This window comes from Pipistrellus hanaki, assembly GCF_964339955.1.
Source record: "Pipistrellus hanaki genome assembly, chromosome: 8".
NCBI lineage: Eukaryota > Metazoa > Chordata > Mammalia > Chiroptera > Vespertilionidae > Pipistrellus > Pipistrellus hanaki.
Window position 1 is genome coordinate 50,813,481 of NC_140510.1, and position 15,835 is coordinate 50,829,315.

At 37.3% G+C, this 15,835-nt stretch overlaps 1 protein-coding gene across 4 annotated transcripts in view; it reads right to left on the minus strand.

Annotated features, from left to right (window-relative positions):
• CCDC141 (coiled-coil domain containing 141) overlaps positions 1-15,835 on the minus strand; it is a 165,203-nt gene that overhangs the window by 100,155 nt on the left and 49,213 nt on the right. For all 4 annotated transcript variants that reach the window (XM_084892560.1, XM_084892563.1, XM_084892562.1 and 1 more), the window contains one exon: positions 9,199-9,315. In XM_084892560.1, coding sequence (XP_084748686.1) covers positions 9,199-9,315 — 117 coding nt within the window. The remainder of the gene's footprint in view (positions 1-9,198; positions 9,316-15,835) is intronic.

Below are 15,835 nucleotides of genomic sequence, written 5' to 3' on the forward strand. Positions count from 1 at the left end.
ACAGCTACATGGCTTAATAGCACCCAATCATTAAAAAAATATTTCAAATATGCATTTGAATAGAGAAATTCTTATGACATAATGATAATTAGAAAAATCACACTGCAAATAACACATACACATTTTGTATATAAACACATATACAATGGTGTATACATATACACAGTTTTGGAATACTCAATATTTGTATGTTTTACATTTCCTTCTCATTTTCAGACATAACTACATACTATGAGTGATTTTAATTTTCTTTATTTTTTTCTTTTAGAAAAAAATTAGAAAATATTATGTAATCAGAAAAATAAAATAAACATATTTTAATATGTTTTTATTGATTTCAGAGAGGAAGGGAGAGGGAAAGATAGAAACATTAATATGAGAGAAAATCATAGATCAGCTGCCTCCTGCATGCCCCCTACTGGGGATGGAGCCCGCAACCCGGGCATGTGCCCTTGACTGGAATTGAACCCACAACCCTTCAGTCTGCAGGCCAATCCTAGGGCAATAAACATATTTTTAAAAGAGCCACTTTTGATTAAAAAAAAAAAATGTTGTAGGAACCTAGACAACAGCGTAGGTAAACTCCTGTACACATCACCTCCCACAACCATATCAAAATTACAACTAAAACACAGAACAACCATCATCCAGAACTGCCTGAAAGCTGGCTGAAGGGAAGTCCTACAACTAGAGAAGTAAAAAAAGAAAGCATGCTCACACCGGTAGGAGGGGAGGAGGCACAGAACCAGCTGGACCAGCACCCATGTGTAGCATGTTCTAATCAGGAGGGAGATTGTATCTGCAGAGGCTGCCCTTGAAGAGCAAGGAGTCTCAGCCCTATATCAGACCTCCGAGCCCAGGGTCCCAGAGCTGGGAAGAGAAGTTCCCATAACTATGGGCTGTAAAAAACAGTGGAGACTGGGGTTCATTGACACAGAAGCTGCTGGATATCCAGTTGTTCCTTTTAAAGGGCCGACAAACAAACTTAGACTCACTTCCTCCCAGCTCCAGCACCAGGGAGAGGCTCTGAGGGACCAAGACACATACAGGGAGGAACTGGATTGTCTGGCATTGAGGCAGGTACATGGGGAACAGCTGTTTCCCAGACAGGGGTGCGCACAAGGGTCATTGGGACCTCCCCAGCTGCAGGGCTGACTATTTCCATCAGCTTGGCCCACACTGTTGCTCCACCCTGATGATTCCCTGAGACCCTGCCCATGCAATTTGAAGTCCCATCCAACCTGTCTGCAGAAGCTTGTCCATATAAATGGCCTGTCCTGGCTCAGGCTTCAGATTTTGCTAGAACCTCTCAAGAAAGTTGCAGCTTGGCAGAATGGCCCAAACCTTCCAATAAAAGGCCCAAGACCCTGCAAGAGCACGAGCCTGCCTTGCTTCACAGCTGGGCTTCACCTGGGCACCTCTAAGCCCATACAACTATCTCCTGCAGGGAGTCTCCAGGCAGTGGCTGACTTTGCACCTCCCTGGAGGCCCTATAGCCAGTGCACCTGGTGGACAGCTTCAGATCATAGCAGATTACAACTCTACATATCCACTCAAGAGGCAGACTCAGTGAACACCAAAATCCCACTGAATCAAGTCCTGCCCCATAGGTGTGTCTCCTGCACAGCAATTCTCCCACTGTAGCCACAGCTGGTCCTCACAGCTAATTGGCCTGGAGGTCAATATTTCCTAGAGATGCTGATATCAATCAGTGCTCAGCTATAAGACCGTGCACACAGCCCACACAGGGGTGTACCTAAAGTGCCCAGCTCAGGTGACTGGGGAGGATACTGGGCCCTACAGGACACCTACTACACAAAGCCACTCTACCAACTCCAGGGGACATAGCAGCTCTATATGATATATAAAAAGAAGCACAGGGAAATAGCCAAAATGGGGAGACAAAGAAACATGTCATAAATGAAACAAGCAAATTACTGGACACAGAATTCAACACCGTGGTTATAAGGTTACTCAAGGATCTTCATAAGACCTTCAGGGGGCTTAGTAATATTTTTAAGAATCTTAGTGAGAATGTCAAAGACATGGCAAAGGACCAGTCCGAAATTAAGCATAATTTACAGGATTCAACCATAGAGTAGAGGATTCTGAAAATCATATCAACAATTTGGAATATAAGGAAGCAAAACAAACAAGAAGAAAAAAAAAAGAAAGAAATACCCAATCAGAAGAGCAAAAAGAAAAAAGAGTCCAAAAATATGAAGATAGTGTAAGGAGTCTTTGGGGCAATTTCAAGGTACCAACGTTCATATTTTGGGGATTCCAAAAGGAGAAGAGAGATAATAAAATATTGAAAACCTATTTGAAGAAATAAAGACAAAAAACTTCCCCTACCTGATGAAAGAAATATATTTATAAGACCAGGAAGTGTAAAGAGTCCCAAACAAGGAACCCAAAGATGCCTACACCAAGACACCTCAGAATTAAAATGCCAAGGGTTAAAGACAGACAGAATTGTAAAAGCAGCAAGAGAAAAGCAGTTACCTACAAGGGAGTACCCATACACCTGTCAGCTGATTTCTGAGCAAAAGCTTTTCAGGCCAGAAGATAGTATCAAGAAATAGTCAAAGTGATGAATAACAAGAACCTACAATTAAGATTACTCTTAACAGCAAAGCTCTCATTTAGAATTGAGGGTCAGATAAAGAGTTGCACAGACAAGAAAATGTGAAAGGAGTTCATCACCACCATATCAGTATCATGTGAAATGTTGAAGGTTTTTCCTTAAGAAAAGGAAGAAGAAGAAGAGGAAGAGAAGGAGGAGGAGGGGGGAAGAAAAGAGAAAAAGGAGAAAGAAGAAGAAAAGATTTAAAATATGGATAATAAAATGACAATAAATACATATCTATCAACAGTTGAATCTAAAAATCAAAATAAATGAACAAGAAATCTAATGAACAAAATAAACTGGTGAATAAAATCAAACCAGAGGAATAGAAACATGGGACAGACCGACAAATCTCAGAAAGAAGGGAAGATTAACCAAAGATATTACCCATGGACACAGACAGTAGGGTGGTGAAGGCCTGGAGTGGGATGGGAACCAGATGGAGGGGGGCAATGAGGGGGAAAACTTGGGATATCTGTAATGCTCTCAAAAATAAAGTTGTTTTTAATGAGAAAAAAGGCACTTTCTTACAGTAATTCTATGATAATAATTATGCATTTAAATTATTCAAATAAGCTTGCAAGAGATTTTGCTTTACTTCTCATAGTTATATAAATATTTTGTAACTTTAAACTTGATTTTTTTTCTCTAATAAAGATTCCATGGGACCTAAGCTCTGGTATTCTTTAAAGATCTCTAAATAATATTTTTGAAGAAACTAGAGGCCAAGGTCACAAATCCGATTTATGAAATCACCCAGCAACAACTGGAAAATATTTTCAATGACTTGGAAAATCGGATTAGATGATGAATCATGGAAGATGATTTTAATCTTGAATCTGAGGACTATTTCTACTATAAGTAAAACATTGAAGATGATGTTTCTATACACAATTTTCAATTTTATTTCTCCCAGAACTTAAAAAAAAATATTTTTACTCAAGGACTTCCTAAACAATACATATTCATCTATGAACATCGAGGAGAATATGAAGTTACATAAAATATATAATACAAACTTCTAAGCAGTTCCTCTTAAACTTTATTGTCAATTCAAATTCTCTGGATTAAAATGCAGATTCTGACCTAATAGGTTTGCTGGGTGGAGTGTGAGAGTTTGCAGTGCTAAGATGTCCAGATGTTGCTGCTGTTGCTCCTGGGAGCCACGCTTGAATAAGAAGGCTATGTCTCTTTAAGCCTTTAAAAGGGGGATTAATGACTTACATCTCAAAAAAAGACATCCACCTAAAGACACTCTCATTTAAACAACATTCTAAGTGACTGTCCTGATTTCAATATCACTCCCTTCCATTCTTATCATTGACATTATTTCCAAAGTAATCTTCTAAAATGCACCCCAGTTAGCCCAGCTGGCTTGGCTCAGTGATTGAGTGTGGACTTGACTTTTTTCTCTAATAAAGATTCCATGAGACCTAAGCACTGGTAGTTTTTAAAGATCTTTAAATAATATTTTTTAAGAAACTAAAGGCCAAAATCACAAATCCTTTAATTCAATTATTTCAGCACAGTCTGAATAAGGTATCATAATTATTAAGAGATATGAAAGTTGCTATATTTCTTATTTGAGTGCATTCCAGCAAGATAGAGGCACTTTCAAAAATTTTTTTTTATCTGAAAGAACTAATAAGCAAAACAGAACAGTTCCTGCTGTGTGCTTTAGCTGTGGGAAGCAGAAACACCTACTTCCCCTGGATTCCCAGATTATTTACAGGAGTTTCACTAATGAATCCCCAGCTTGAGGCCTTATTTCTGTGTTAAATCTCCTCTGAAAGGAACATTCCCTCTTCTCCTCATACCCACACCCAAATAAAAGTCCAAAATGTAATATGCTTCTTCCTGTTTAAGGACACATAAAATTGGAATCCTTCTCTAAGAACAAGGAATGAGACTGTTGAAAACCACAGATGAAACTATTTGAACATTTACGTCATGGCTGGGAAAGTAAACAACATTTTTGGAGCCACCACTGAAATGGGGATGTTTTCAAAAATAGTTTCTCATTGAGTTTTCATGGCAAGGCTCCTCCTTACTCAGAGAGGTCAAGTGTACCCAAGATTGCATAGTGAGTGACATAGCCGAAATTTCAACCTGTTTGTTTCCACGTAGAATCAACCTGTTATAACATTATAATCTCTATTTTTAGAAAACTTGTTAGTCCAGGTGGAAAGAGTTTCATAAAGGTAGCTAAGGAAAGTGGTTAACCATTTAAGGTTGCTAGCTCTTTCCAGAGATATTAGCATTGTCATAGTACCAGCTTCATTGTTCAGTTACCTGTACCACCACACAGGACCCTGTGCTTAGAAGGAAGCTTTGCTTGGGTTAATGTTGTGCTATTGGTGCATTAAAATTTCCAATAATATTTGCCCTGACCAGTGTTGCTAAGTGGTTAGAGCACTGGCCCTTGGAATGAAAGATCTTGGGTTCAATTTCTGGTCATGGGCAAGTATCTGGGTTGCAGGTCCAATCTTGGGTAGGAGAGAGGAAGGGGGAGCAAAGGGGGAGGCAACCAAATGATATTTCTCTTCATTTCCCCCTCCCTTCCATTCTCTCTAGGAATTAATGGAAAAAATATCCTTGAGTGAGGATTAACAAAAATAAAAGTAAATAAAATCTCAATAATTTGTAAAGGAAATATCTATATTTTCATTTTGCACTGAGTTCTATAAATAATACAGCTGGTCCTTCCTGGGAAGGACAATGAGACTAAAGCTTATAGATAAGACAAGCTTCCTTGAGGAGCCAAAAGGTGGCAAGTCTCAGCGTCAGGGTCACTGGCCATCTGGAATAGAATAAGGCTGAGTGCCATAGGCAAGAGATAAAGCCTGCCCAGTACTAGCAAGCAGTGTTATGGGAAGAAACCATGAGATACATGCCTTAGGCCCATTTTTGCAAATTGGAAACATGTAACTGTATATATTTTAAGAATGGGAATATGTCTACAGACACATATTGAACCCATTAGAGTGCTTGTGAGAATGGAAATGTGATGGGGAGAGAGAATGAAGGGAGCAATAATAAAATAAAGCAAGAGAATGGCCAAGCCAGAGATTTATAATGAATTTAAGAGTTTGTGTAACTCCAGTCTGGGGGAACAAAGTTTTTTAAATAAATAAAGCCCTAGCTGGTTTGGCTCAGTGAATAGAGTGTTGGCCCTCTGAAGGGTCCCTGGTTCAATTCTAGTCAAGGGCATGTACCTCAGTTGCAGTCTCAATCCTTGGCCCTGATAATGGTGAGTGTGGGAGGTAGCCACTCAATGTGTCTCTCTCACATCATCCCTTCCATTCTCTATAAAAGTCAAAATCAATGGAAAAATATCCTCGGGTGGGGATTAACAACAAACAAACAAACAAATAAATAAATAAAATAAAGATAATGAGTAGATAAATAGTTAAAAGAAAACTGAGTGGTTAGCTAAAGTCACCAAAGAATCATAGAAAGAAATTAAAAGAATGTTTCTTTTCATCTTCACAGTTCAAAGGGCTGAATACACATGAATCAAGCATACCAGGAACTATTCTAACGCTGGGAATACCCAGGTGAGTGAGACACAGTCTCCACTTTTCAGAAATGCCATTATTTCCTCCTTTGATCAGTTCCACTCCTTTTGGCCAGCTCTGAAGAGGTGATTTTACATTCATGTTGTTTTAAATCTAACAAGCACAACCGATCCTGTAATCTGAGATCCCCTAGGCCCGCTTTCCACAGCCTCAGGAAGCTCTTCTATTTCTCAACTTATGGAAGTTTCCTTTCCTTAATGGTCATGCTTGGTTAGCATTTCTTTCTTATGGAATCACTGTGGATACATATAACCTCTGGACAATCTCTCTTCTCTGTGTTCAGCTTTGCTAGGACCTTTAACTCTTGTCATAGACAGATTGGTCTTATCATTTTACCTTATTCTGGAACAACCACCCTCTTCTAACCAACTGCTCAGATACCATCCATCTGCTCAAACCCCATTCTTCTGGAAAGCTGTGGTGGGTCACCCCAGAACAGAGGGCCACTCTATCCTCTGCATTTGCACTGATTTAGGGTCCCCTGCTGCCTTGAATAACCAGTTATCTTGCCATTGGATTATCTAGTGTCCCAAATGACAGCAAGTATCTCAAAACCTTTTTATCAACAAGTCATGTTTGAGTACTCATCTCTATTGGGTTGACCCAATCTAAATTGGGTCAATATTTCAATATTTTGGTAATTTTTAAAGATGGTATTGATATTGGGAGCTCCATTGGCTAAACCACAGATTGGATGGAAAATCTTATCCGTTAAAGAATGTTTCAAGATAAGCAATAAAATGAACTCCCAGCAAAGCAAATGTATACACTTTTTTAAGAAAATAAATTTATTTTCAAGGAAGACAAAGAGAAATCGTTTTCTCTTTCTGTTTCTAAAATCAGTTCAGCTAAAAAAAAAAAAAAAAAAAAAAAAAAAAAAAAAAAAAAAAAAAAAAAAAAAAAAAAAAACACACACAAACAAAAAAAAAAAAACCCTACTTATATGCTTTAATACTCAACTGATCCATGAGATTTTTAACTGGTTTCTGAGAGGCTCAAAACTCTGAAAGGAAGCAGTTGATTTGTCTGGAACATAATGGTGTTTATCAGGAATTTGTACCTTTTAAAAATAACATTTGCTTTTAGATATTCATATGGTTTAGCTTCTATACGTAATTAAACTGTGTAATCCTGTAATAAATTCAGGATTCATATAATAAAGTATTTTTCAGCTAAAGGTTATTAGGTTATGATAAAGTTAAAATAAAAAAGCATAACTCTGATGTCATGTGTTTTTAGGGTTGTGCAGGAAAAAATTGAAAGGAAATGTACAAAAAATATTAAGAATGCTTATCTTAACAATGGCTATTTTTGGTTTGAATAATTCACTTTTATTTTCCTTATAGTTTAGAAATTTTCTATGATGTACTTTATATAATAAAATTTATGCTTAAAAATTTAATTCTTAAACCCCTTATGTCTGCAACATTGGGATAATGGTGAAAAGAATGTCTGTGTTTTTCTATTTATGGATATCAGCACTACAAATGTGGAATGTAAAGAATCATAAACTGTGTCCTATTAGAAGTGAGATTATATGCTAACAAATATTCTACTCCAACTATTCTCAAGGCTGTATTAAACCATAGTCCACAGTTAACAGTGAATATAACGCTAAGGAGGTCTACATTACGTGGACATGTCAATTTTTTTTTGTTTTGTTTTTGTTTGTTTTGAAGGAAGCAACTCCTATATACAATTGAGGGTGTTTCTTGTGCTTACTAGTTAGGGATTTTGATAGATTTTCACTGATAAAACTTGTTTGACACACAGAATAAATTCTTGTATAATTAAAAAAAATTCCTAGAGACATTTTTAATGAACTTAAAAAAATCATCAGTCATAAGTCGTTGTAATTGCATCTTTTATCAGTTAAACAAATATTCAAAGCAAACACTTTGAATGCCTCTGCGTACTGCGGTGTTCAAAGAGAAGCAAAAACAAACAAAGGCATCATGATTCTCATAAGGAAACTTCAGTCCAGATCAGTGCAGTCTACTGCCTTTCCTGCCCCACCCAAATCCCATCCTCCCAAACATGTAATATTTATTTGGTTTGTCTTCCTTATTCTCAACCATTGGCTAGAAGTATGGCCCATTGTTTTCCAGAGCTTTTTGACTGGGCTATACTGATAGCTACCAGCCACCCAACATATTGATAATAGAAAGTTCCCTATGCCTGATATTGAATCAAGTATTTACCGTTCACATTCAGTCTACTACAAATAGACTTTTGTTTTCCTGCAGATCAAAATGGAGCACCTGTAAAGAATTCTGGAAAGTATTCATAAACCCCATATGCACACAGGCGTCCGTTTCCAAACCAGACAATGCAGAGGGAGCACCGTTCTGTAGTTGCTCTGCCCCTCCTGCCTCAGCACTTCATGGTTCCATTTTGCACATTCAAACACCTGCAAGTGGTTGCCCAGCTGGTAGCCATTAATTTGTGCAAAACCAAGAAATGTGAAGCAAATTAAGGGATTGGGGAAATATAAATGGAAACAGCAAGTAAACTGTATCTAGAAATCATACTGAGACCTCAGTGTAGAAAAACATATTTTTTTTTAAAGAAAGCTGGCACAGTAGAGTGGAGTTAGGTAAGGTTTGCAATAAAATTCCAACTTTGCTACTGACAAGATATATTACACTAGTAAAGTTATCTTGCTTCTGTAAGCCTCTGCTTTTAGTTTGTTTTGATCTGTAAAATGAAAAAAAATAATACCTACTCCTTAGGGGGTTTGTGATAATTTAGATAATGCATCTCTTACACTCAATGCAGTGTCTGACACATAGTAATTATTTTGAAAAGATAGTTTTGCTGTAGAAGCTGTTGTTTTGTTCATTATTATTTTAGAAGAACAGTCAGTGGGCAGTGGTATTAGTGAATGCTATCAGAATCTTTCCTATTTAAATAGTGGGCTATGCAAAGAGAGTTTTCAGTGCCTCTCTAAATTACTTGCATGTTTCAATTAATTTTTAATGTGACTCTTACCTTTGCTTTTATTTTTAGTTCCTCATGCTTACGGATTAGCTCCTCATTTTCTGAAAGTGATGAACCGAGACTTTGTTCCCGTAAATCTCTTATGGTTTTCTGAAACCAACAAGTAACCTAAGTAAAAAGCAACAGAGATCAATTTTCAAATGATTAGAATACTGAGTAAAAATTAAAAAATATTTCCTTAACCTTTCAAAACATAACTACATCAATTTCTCTTTGGATAAACTCATCTCATGTATTAAATAATTATGGTGGGGTTTTTATGTTTTCTTTACTCAACTTCTACATTCTTCAGAGAGAAAAAAATAAAGTAATCCCTGAAAAACATGAAAATACTATATCAGTCCAGATTACACAGCATGAAGAAAATTATTCAAAATCTCCTAACAAAGAAGAACCAAAATAGATTCCCTCACAATCTCTGAATCATGCATGCTTTGAATCCCCTTTCCTGGATAAGAATGTGAATCTGAATACAGTTACATAGACCCACACGAAGATAATTAACAGCATAACAGTATATGCAGAATTATATTTCTACTATAAAAAGACAAGGCAAAAATATTGTTTGGTGCAGTTGCTGAAAATCTGTGTTCAGAAAATAAATGAAGAAATTATTAAAACTCTGTTGACATTATAAATGGGGCATAACTCATTTAGATTTTATTTACAATACATACCTTACACTGTTAAAACAACAAATAGCAAAGGACTTGAAAGAAGTAGTACATTTTTAAATGATGACTTAAGTTGGCATTGAATTGATAACATGAAGTATCTGGCTGCAGATTATTTATCCAAATGAAAAGAAAGATACTTGGATTTTTACTCTCAAACCCTATGCAGTGTGGTTGCATGATCACATCATTGCTACTGATTTCTAAGAGCCCCCTACATGCTAGACAGTTTGCTAGTTGCTTTTTGGGCATCACCTCTATTTCCCTCAACAACTCTATAGCAAGCATGATATCATCACTTTAGAGATGAGGAGAGCTTAAGCAGCTTATCCAGGTCCACATAGTAAGTGACAAAACCAGGATTCGTCCCTAAGCCTTCATTATTTAAAAGTTCATGTTCTTTCCACTATGCCCTGATGCCATCCTTGGCCAAGCTAAAGTTTTATAACCATGGGTATGAGTGGGAATTACTTCAAACCTGAAAAATTAATCCTGACAGTCCATTAAAAATGGTGGACACTACACTATGCTTTCCTCTAGCCTAGGCTGTCTTGACTACAGCAGCCTCGGGATTTATTTGATCTCCTATAATATGGACAAATGTTTGAAGCAGGTGGCCAAGGAGAAAACTAGGTTAGCCATGGAGCTCCACACAATACACACACACACACACACACACACACACACACACAACACAGAAGTTGAGTTAGTGGTTACCTAGAATAGGACATTCCATTACCATTACAGGGCTGATACCACAAAGCTGGTTATGAAATCAAAGGGTCTATACTAATGCCTGGCATTTCTCAGCATGGAATAGGCAGTAAAATATGGGATAAGAGGGCTTCTCTGGCTTCCTTCTAATTGGAAATCTTTGTTAGCCATCATTTTAGGCTGCCATCGATGCAAAGAAAAGAATAATGGTGATACTGTACAGTTTTCATGTGAAATGCACCTCATTTTCTTCATAATATTTGGTAAGCTGTTTATAATACAAACATTCATCAGTTCTCATACCTAAAACGTAATGTTTATGTATTACAACTATCTGAAGATAGTCTGTCTTTCTGGTATCCCAATTAGAAATAGATACTATGTATAGTGTGCACATTAGAACACACAGAGTACTTTATCAAGAGCTATAACATTTATTCATTTATTTAATTTTATACAAATAATTTCTCACAAAAGGTGCTGTGAGCCCATATAAAAACACAACTAGAGAAATGATTTAAGGGTTTCATCAAAGAAAAATGAATCATGACTATAACCAACTTTCAGAGATCATTTAATGTATTAAGTGTTGGGAGTAAGTTTTATTTATTCTTAGCTCAAGGGAGAAGAACTCTGAAATCTCAAGAATGCTTCAATAGAGAAAGTTAATATAGAATCTGAGTGAATAAAAGTGGGTACAAACAGGTGTTTGTTAATCTCTAAAAACAGGTGAGAAGCCTGAACCCTCAGTAAACCTATTTAATTTTGTGACTCAAAGACTTGTCATCTAGCACATGTCAGTGGCGATGAAAGCAGGAGAGGAATGAGTTGTTTGATTTTTAAAAGGTATCTACTGACCTCACCCCTACATTTGGCAAATACTATTTCAACCCCCAAAGAATACTATTCCTGTATGCCAATACTGTTCCCTACAAGTGAATGCAGTTAAAGGTCTGTGGTGATAGTCCATATATCCTGATCACATACCTGCCTGATGAAGCAAACTGACTTTCTAAATCTACACATTTTTACTACTGAATGCACTCTGGGGAGAGACGTAAAAACAAGTTGGCATAAAACTCAGAAATAAGTAGTTCGCTGTGTGGGTGTTACAGCTCAGCGAGGCATTCACACACATGTGCAGCCTCTGAGATTAGATTTACTATGTGTGCCTTCGGACACATGCAGAACAGGCTCTCAGAGTTCTTCTTGTAAAAGCACAACACCCTAAATAACTAAGAGCTTGTCAACTGTAATATTCTGCCACCCCGTAAATCAGTCATGGTGCCCTGCGTACCTACTGCAGACAGCTGCACAGATATTCCAAGAGCGCTTTTTATAAGGGTGTAAATTATATCAGCTGCCGAGTGGTAAGTACAGTAAGTGATGCACCAGGGCATTCTATAGAACATGGTCCCTACAAAGGATAAAAACATGTGGAAAGAAAAGAACAAAAGGCATTGAGAGTATGCACTAGAAATCAGTTCAAGGGAATGATAGTTTAAGGAGGAAGTAAGAACATTTTTTCTCTCTCTCCAGTTCCCACCTTTCAGCAGTGTTCATGGTCATTCCACTGGTTTGACATGACATGCTAGATCCTCAGTGCCCAGAGCAGATAGAACTAAGATAGAGAAGGAGTGGGACAGATCTTTTTTACAGGGGAAGGGGACCACCTATCTGAGAATGAAGGAAGACAGAGAGAAAGGAAAGGAAAATCAGCAAAGATGCAAAGAAAAAGCAATCAGAGGTGTTCAATGAAAACCAAGAGCTTTCTTGGATATTAAAGAGGGTGCCAGAAAAACTCAGTCAAATGGTGTAGACCTGCACTGTCCTATGTGGTAGCCAATAAGCACATATGGCTATTGAGTGCTTGGAATGTGACAAGTCCATTTTGGGATGTACTCTAAGTATAAAATACACAGCAGATTTCATAGTCATAGTTTTAAAAATTAATAAACATATCTCATTAAGAACATTCATATTGATTAAATGTTGAAATACTATTTTGGATATGTTGTATTAAACACATGTTATTGCTTTTCATGTTTTTATGAGTCTTTTAAACTTTTTAATGTTTCTTTTTTACTTTTTTAATGTGGCTACTACAACTTTTGTTTTTATTTTATTTTTTTGTTAATCCTTACCCGAGAATATTTTCCCATTGATTTTTAGAGAGAGTGAAAGAGAGAGACATTTATGTGAGAGAGACACAACCATTGGTTGCCTCTTGCACATGCCATGACTGGGGCCAGGGTCGGAGCCTGCAATTGAAGTATGTGTCCTTAACTGGAATTGAACCTGCTACCCTTCAGTCTGAAGACTGATGCTCCATCCACTGAGCCAAACCAGCTAGGACATGGCTACTACAACTTTTAAAATCACATATGTGGCCCTGGCCAGGTGGCTCAGTTGGTTGGAGCATTGTCCAATACAGCAAAAGATTGTGGGTTATATTCCCAGTCATACATAGATTGAGGGTTTAATCCCTAGTTGGCCATGTATAGGAGGCAGTTTATAGATGTTTCTCTTTCACATCAATGTTTCTCTCTCTCTCTCTCTCTCTCTCTCTCTCTCTCTCTCTCTCTCTCTCTCTCTTTTTCCACTCTCTATAAAAAAATCAATTTAAAAAAACAAATCCTGAGGTGAGGATTTAAAGATAAATTAAATAAATAGATAAATAAATAAACAAATAAAATCACATACATTGTCTGCATTATATTTTTATCAGATGGTTCTACAACTCAAGGATTTTGAGACAATCCTTATTTGTAGATCTAAAGACTGAGTTTTAATTAGAGGCTGTTTAAAATAGTGAAATCAGGAAAATAGTGGGATGAAGCATTGGTTGGTAAGCATGTATGGACCACTGGGTAGGGGTACTGAAGTTCAGCTAATAACTTTTCCAAAGAAGTTCACTGGCTGAGCAAAGGAAGGATCAGGTGATAGCTTTCAGAAAAGCAGCGGTACCCATGAGGTTTCTCCCACCTTTTAAAAAATTTTTGAATAGATGAGACATAAGCATTTTTTTTTGCAGGAACTGAAGATGCATGAAGGAGGATTAATGTAGGAATGTACCAGGATGGGAAGGTTGGAAGTGAGCACTACTGAAGGTAGCCTTGGGCCAGGAAAGACTAGTCTTTGCTTATTGAATACCCATCCCTACATTGACCTCCTAACTGGGAGATAAGAATAAAAAAAGTAAAATAAATGAACCCTACCTTCACAGAGGGGTGTCAGGTACTACTCTAGGCAGGTTACAAGTGACCTTATCTAACCTTTGTACCCCTCCTTTGATGAAGATATTTACTTTTGTAATAGATGAGGAAACTGAGACACATACAGGTTAAGCAACTCACTTAAGGTTACACAACCAATAAGAAGAAAGTCCCACGGTTGAACACAGAAATGCCACAGTCAGAATGTATGATGGAGAACCAAAGGGTTCCAGAAAACAGAAATGGTTCTTACAAGGCTAGTTTTTGAATGTTCCTAAGACAAAAACCAAAATGCAACAATATATTTATAAACTCTAATTCTAACATGGGAATAGGTCCTGTGTACAACCATGGCGCTCAATGGACACAGTGCATTAGAGAGAAGGAGTGCCTCAGAGGAAGACACCAGCTGTGGCAGAGGAGGCAACAAGCACAAACTGAGAATTCCTGTTCCTAAACAATACGTGTTAAAGATGGAACCAAAACCTGGGGAACGCACGAAACACATAGAAAGTACTGTCTGATGATCAAGGATAAATGACCCAAGTGGCAAGAAGATAATCATCTGCTGCAACCCAAAGTGATGCATCGGACTGAATAAAAGCAGCATCGTCCCTTTCTCTGCAATTTGTTCTAGAATCTGAGATCAGATCTTATTTTTGATCTTTAAAACTATGCTGCAGAGGGTAAGCTAGCAATAAACAATTCAAACTAGAAATCCTTAAGGGAAGATGAAAATATCTTTCAAATTAGTTTCATTTTCTTTTCCATGTGTGGGACAGTCCCAACAGTTCCTGCCAAAGAATCAGTTACTATTAGAGACACCAAACAAACAAAAAACTGATAATGGGGGCCAGGGGATCAGTTATTTATCTTCTTTAACCCAAGACTTTTTAATAAGCTCTCTTCCAATTACCAAAAATGCACGCATAGACAGAGGTGTTTTCAACTATAGTTGAAGGCCACAGGTGACAGGTCTAATGTCTCTTTGATTTTGAAGGCATGTTGGCATTAACCAACAATATAAAGCGCCCATAGCTCTTTTTCTTTTTGACTGTAGGGAAACCAGTTTCCATTATGTTGCATCAGACAATCTAGTCAAATGCACTCTGTATTTAACTAGGCAATAACCAGACTTCAGACATTCATTTGCTTCTTTAGGTGGAAAAGTATTAAGAAGCATTAAAGCTGTGTCACTGATGTTTGTACCTGAGGACTTGGAAGCAGAGGATAAAACAATTATGCCTGAATGGGGATTGGGTTTTTTTAGATGTATTCTGAGACTGGTCTCATTATTGGCTTGTTATTTTGGACTCTATCTCAGACATCCCAGGAGGACAATTTTCTTTTGTGGAATTTGGAAGCCTTCCGTGAATTACTGAAGTCAATGGGAAGATATTAGTATTCCTTAGCAAATTACCGAATCCCAGTATTCTCTGTTGATGGGTATCAGGAAAGCTAATATATTATATTATTTGTCAGAGGCAAAATTTGTTATTTTATAAACAGCTTTAACAGATCATCTATCTCCCTGTCTGAAATCATAATTTTATGTATTTAATTATTCTGACTTGTGTTAACATATCATTCCTCTTCCGACATTTATATTGTAAGAAACTTGGCACTAAGGACTTCCCTTCCCAAGATTGCTTTCAACTCTTGTTTGTGTTTAGGTGGGCTCTTCACTTCCAACTACTCAATGGTGGAAAGCTGTTAAGTCCCATGAATCAGTACAGTGGACATCTCTGGACCTAAATTTTATTTCTAGCATTACCTTTGACACATTGCTGGGAATCCTCCCAGCGGTGAGGAAAAAGTCTTTTTTTTTTTTTTTTTTTTCAAGAAAAGACCAGTCTAGTGGCATGTGCATCTCTACCAAAGATATGTAAAGCATGGTTTTCCCAGTATAACTTAGGGATGTACCTTAGATGATGGGGAGCCATTTATATTCAGAGAGAGAGAAATGAGAGAGAGAGAGAGAGAGAGAGAGAGAGAGAGAGAGAGAGAGAGAGAGAGAGGAAGAGA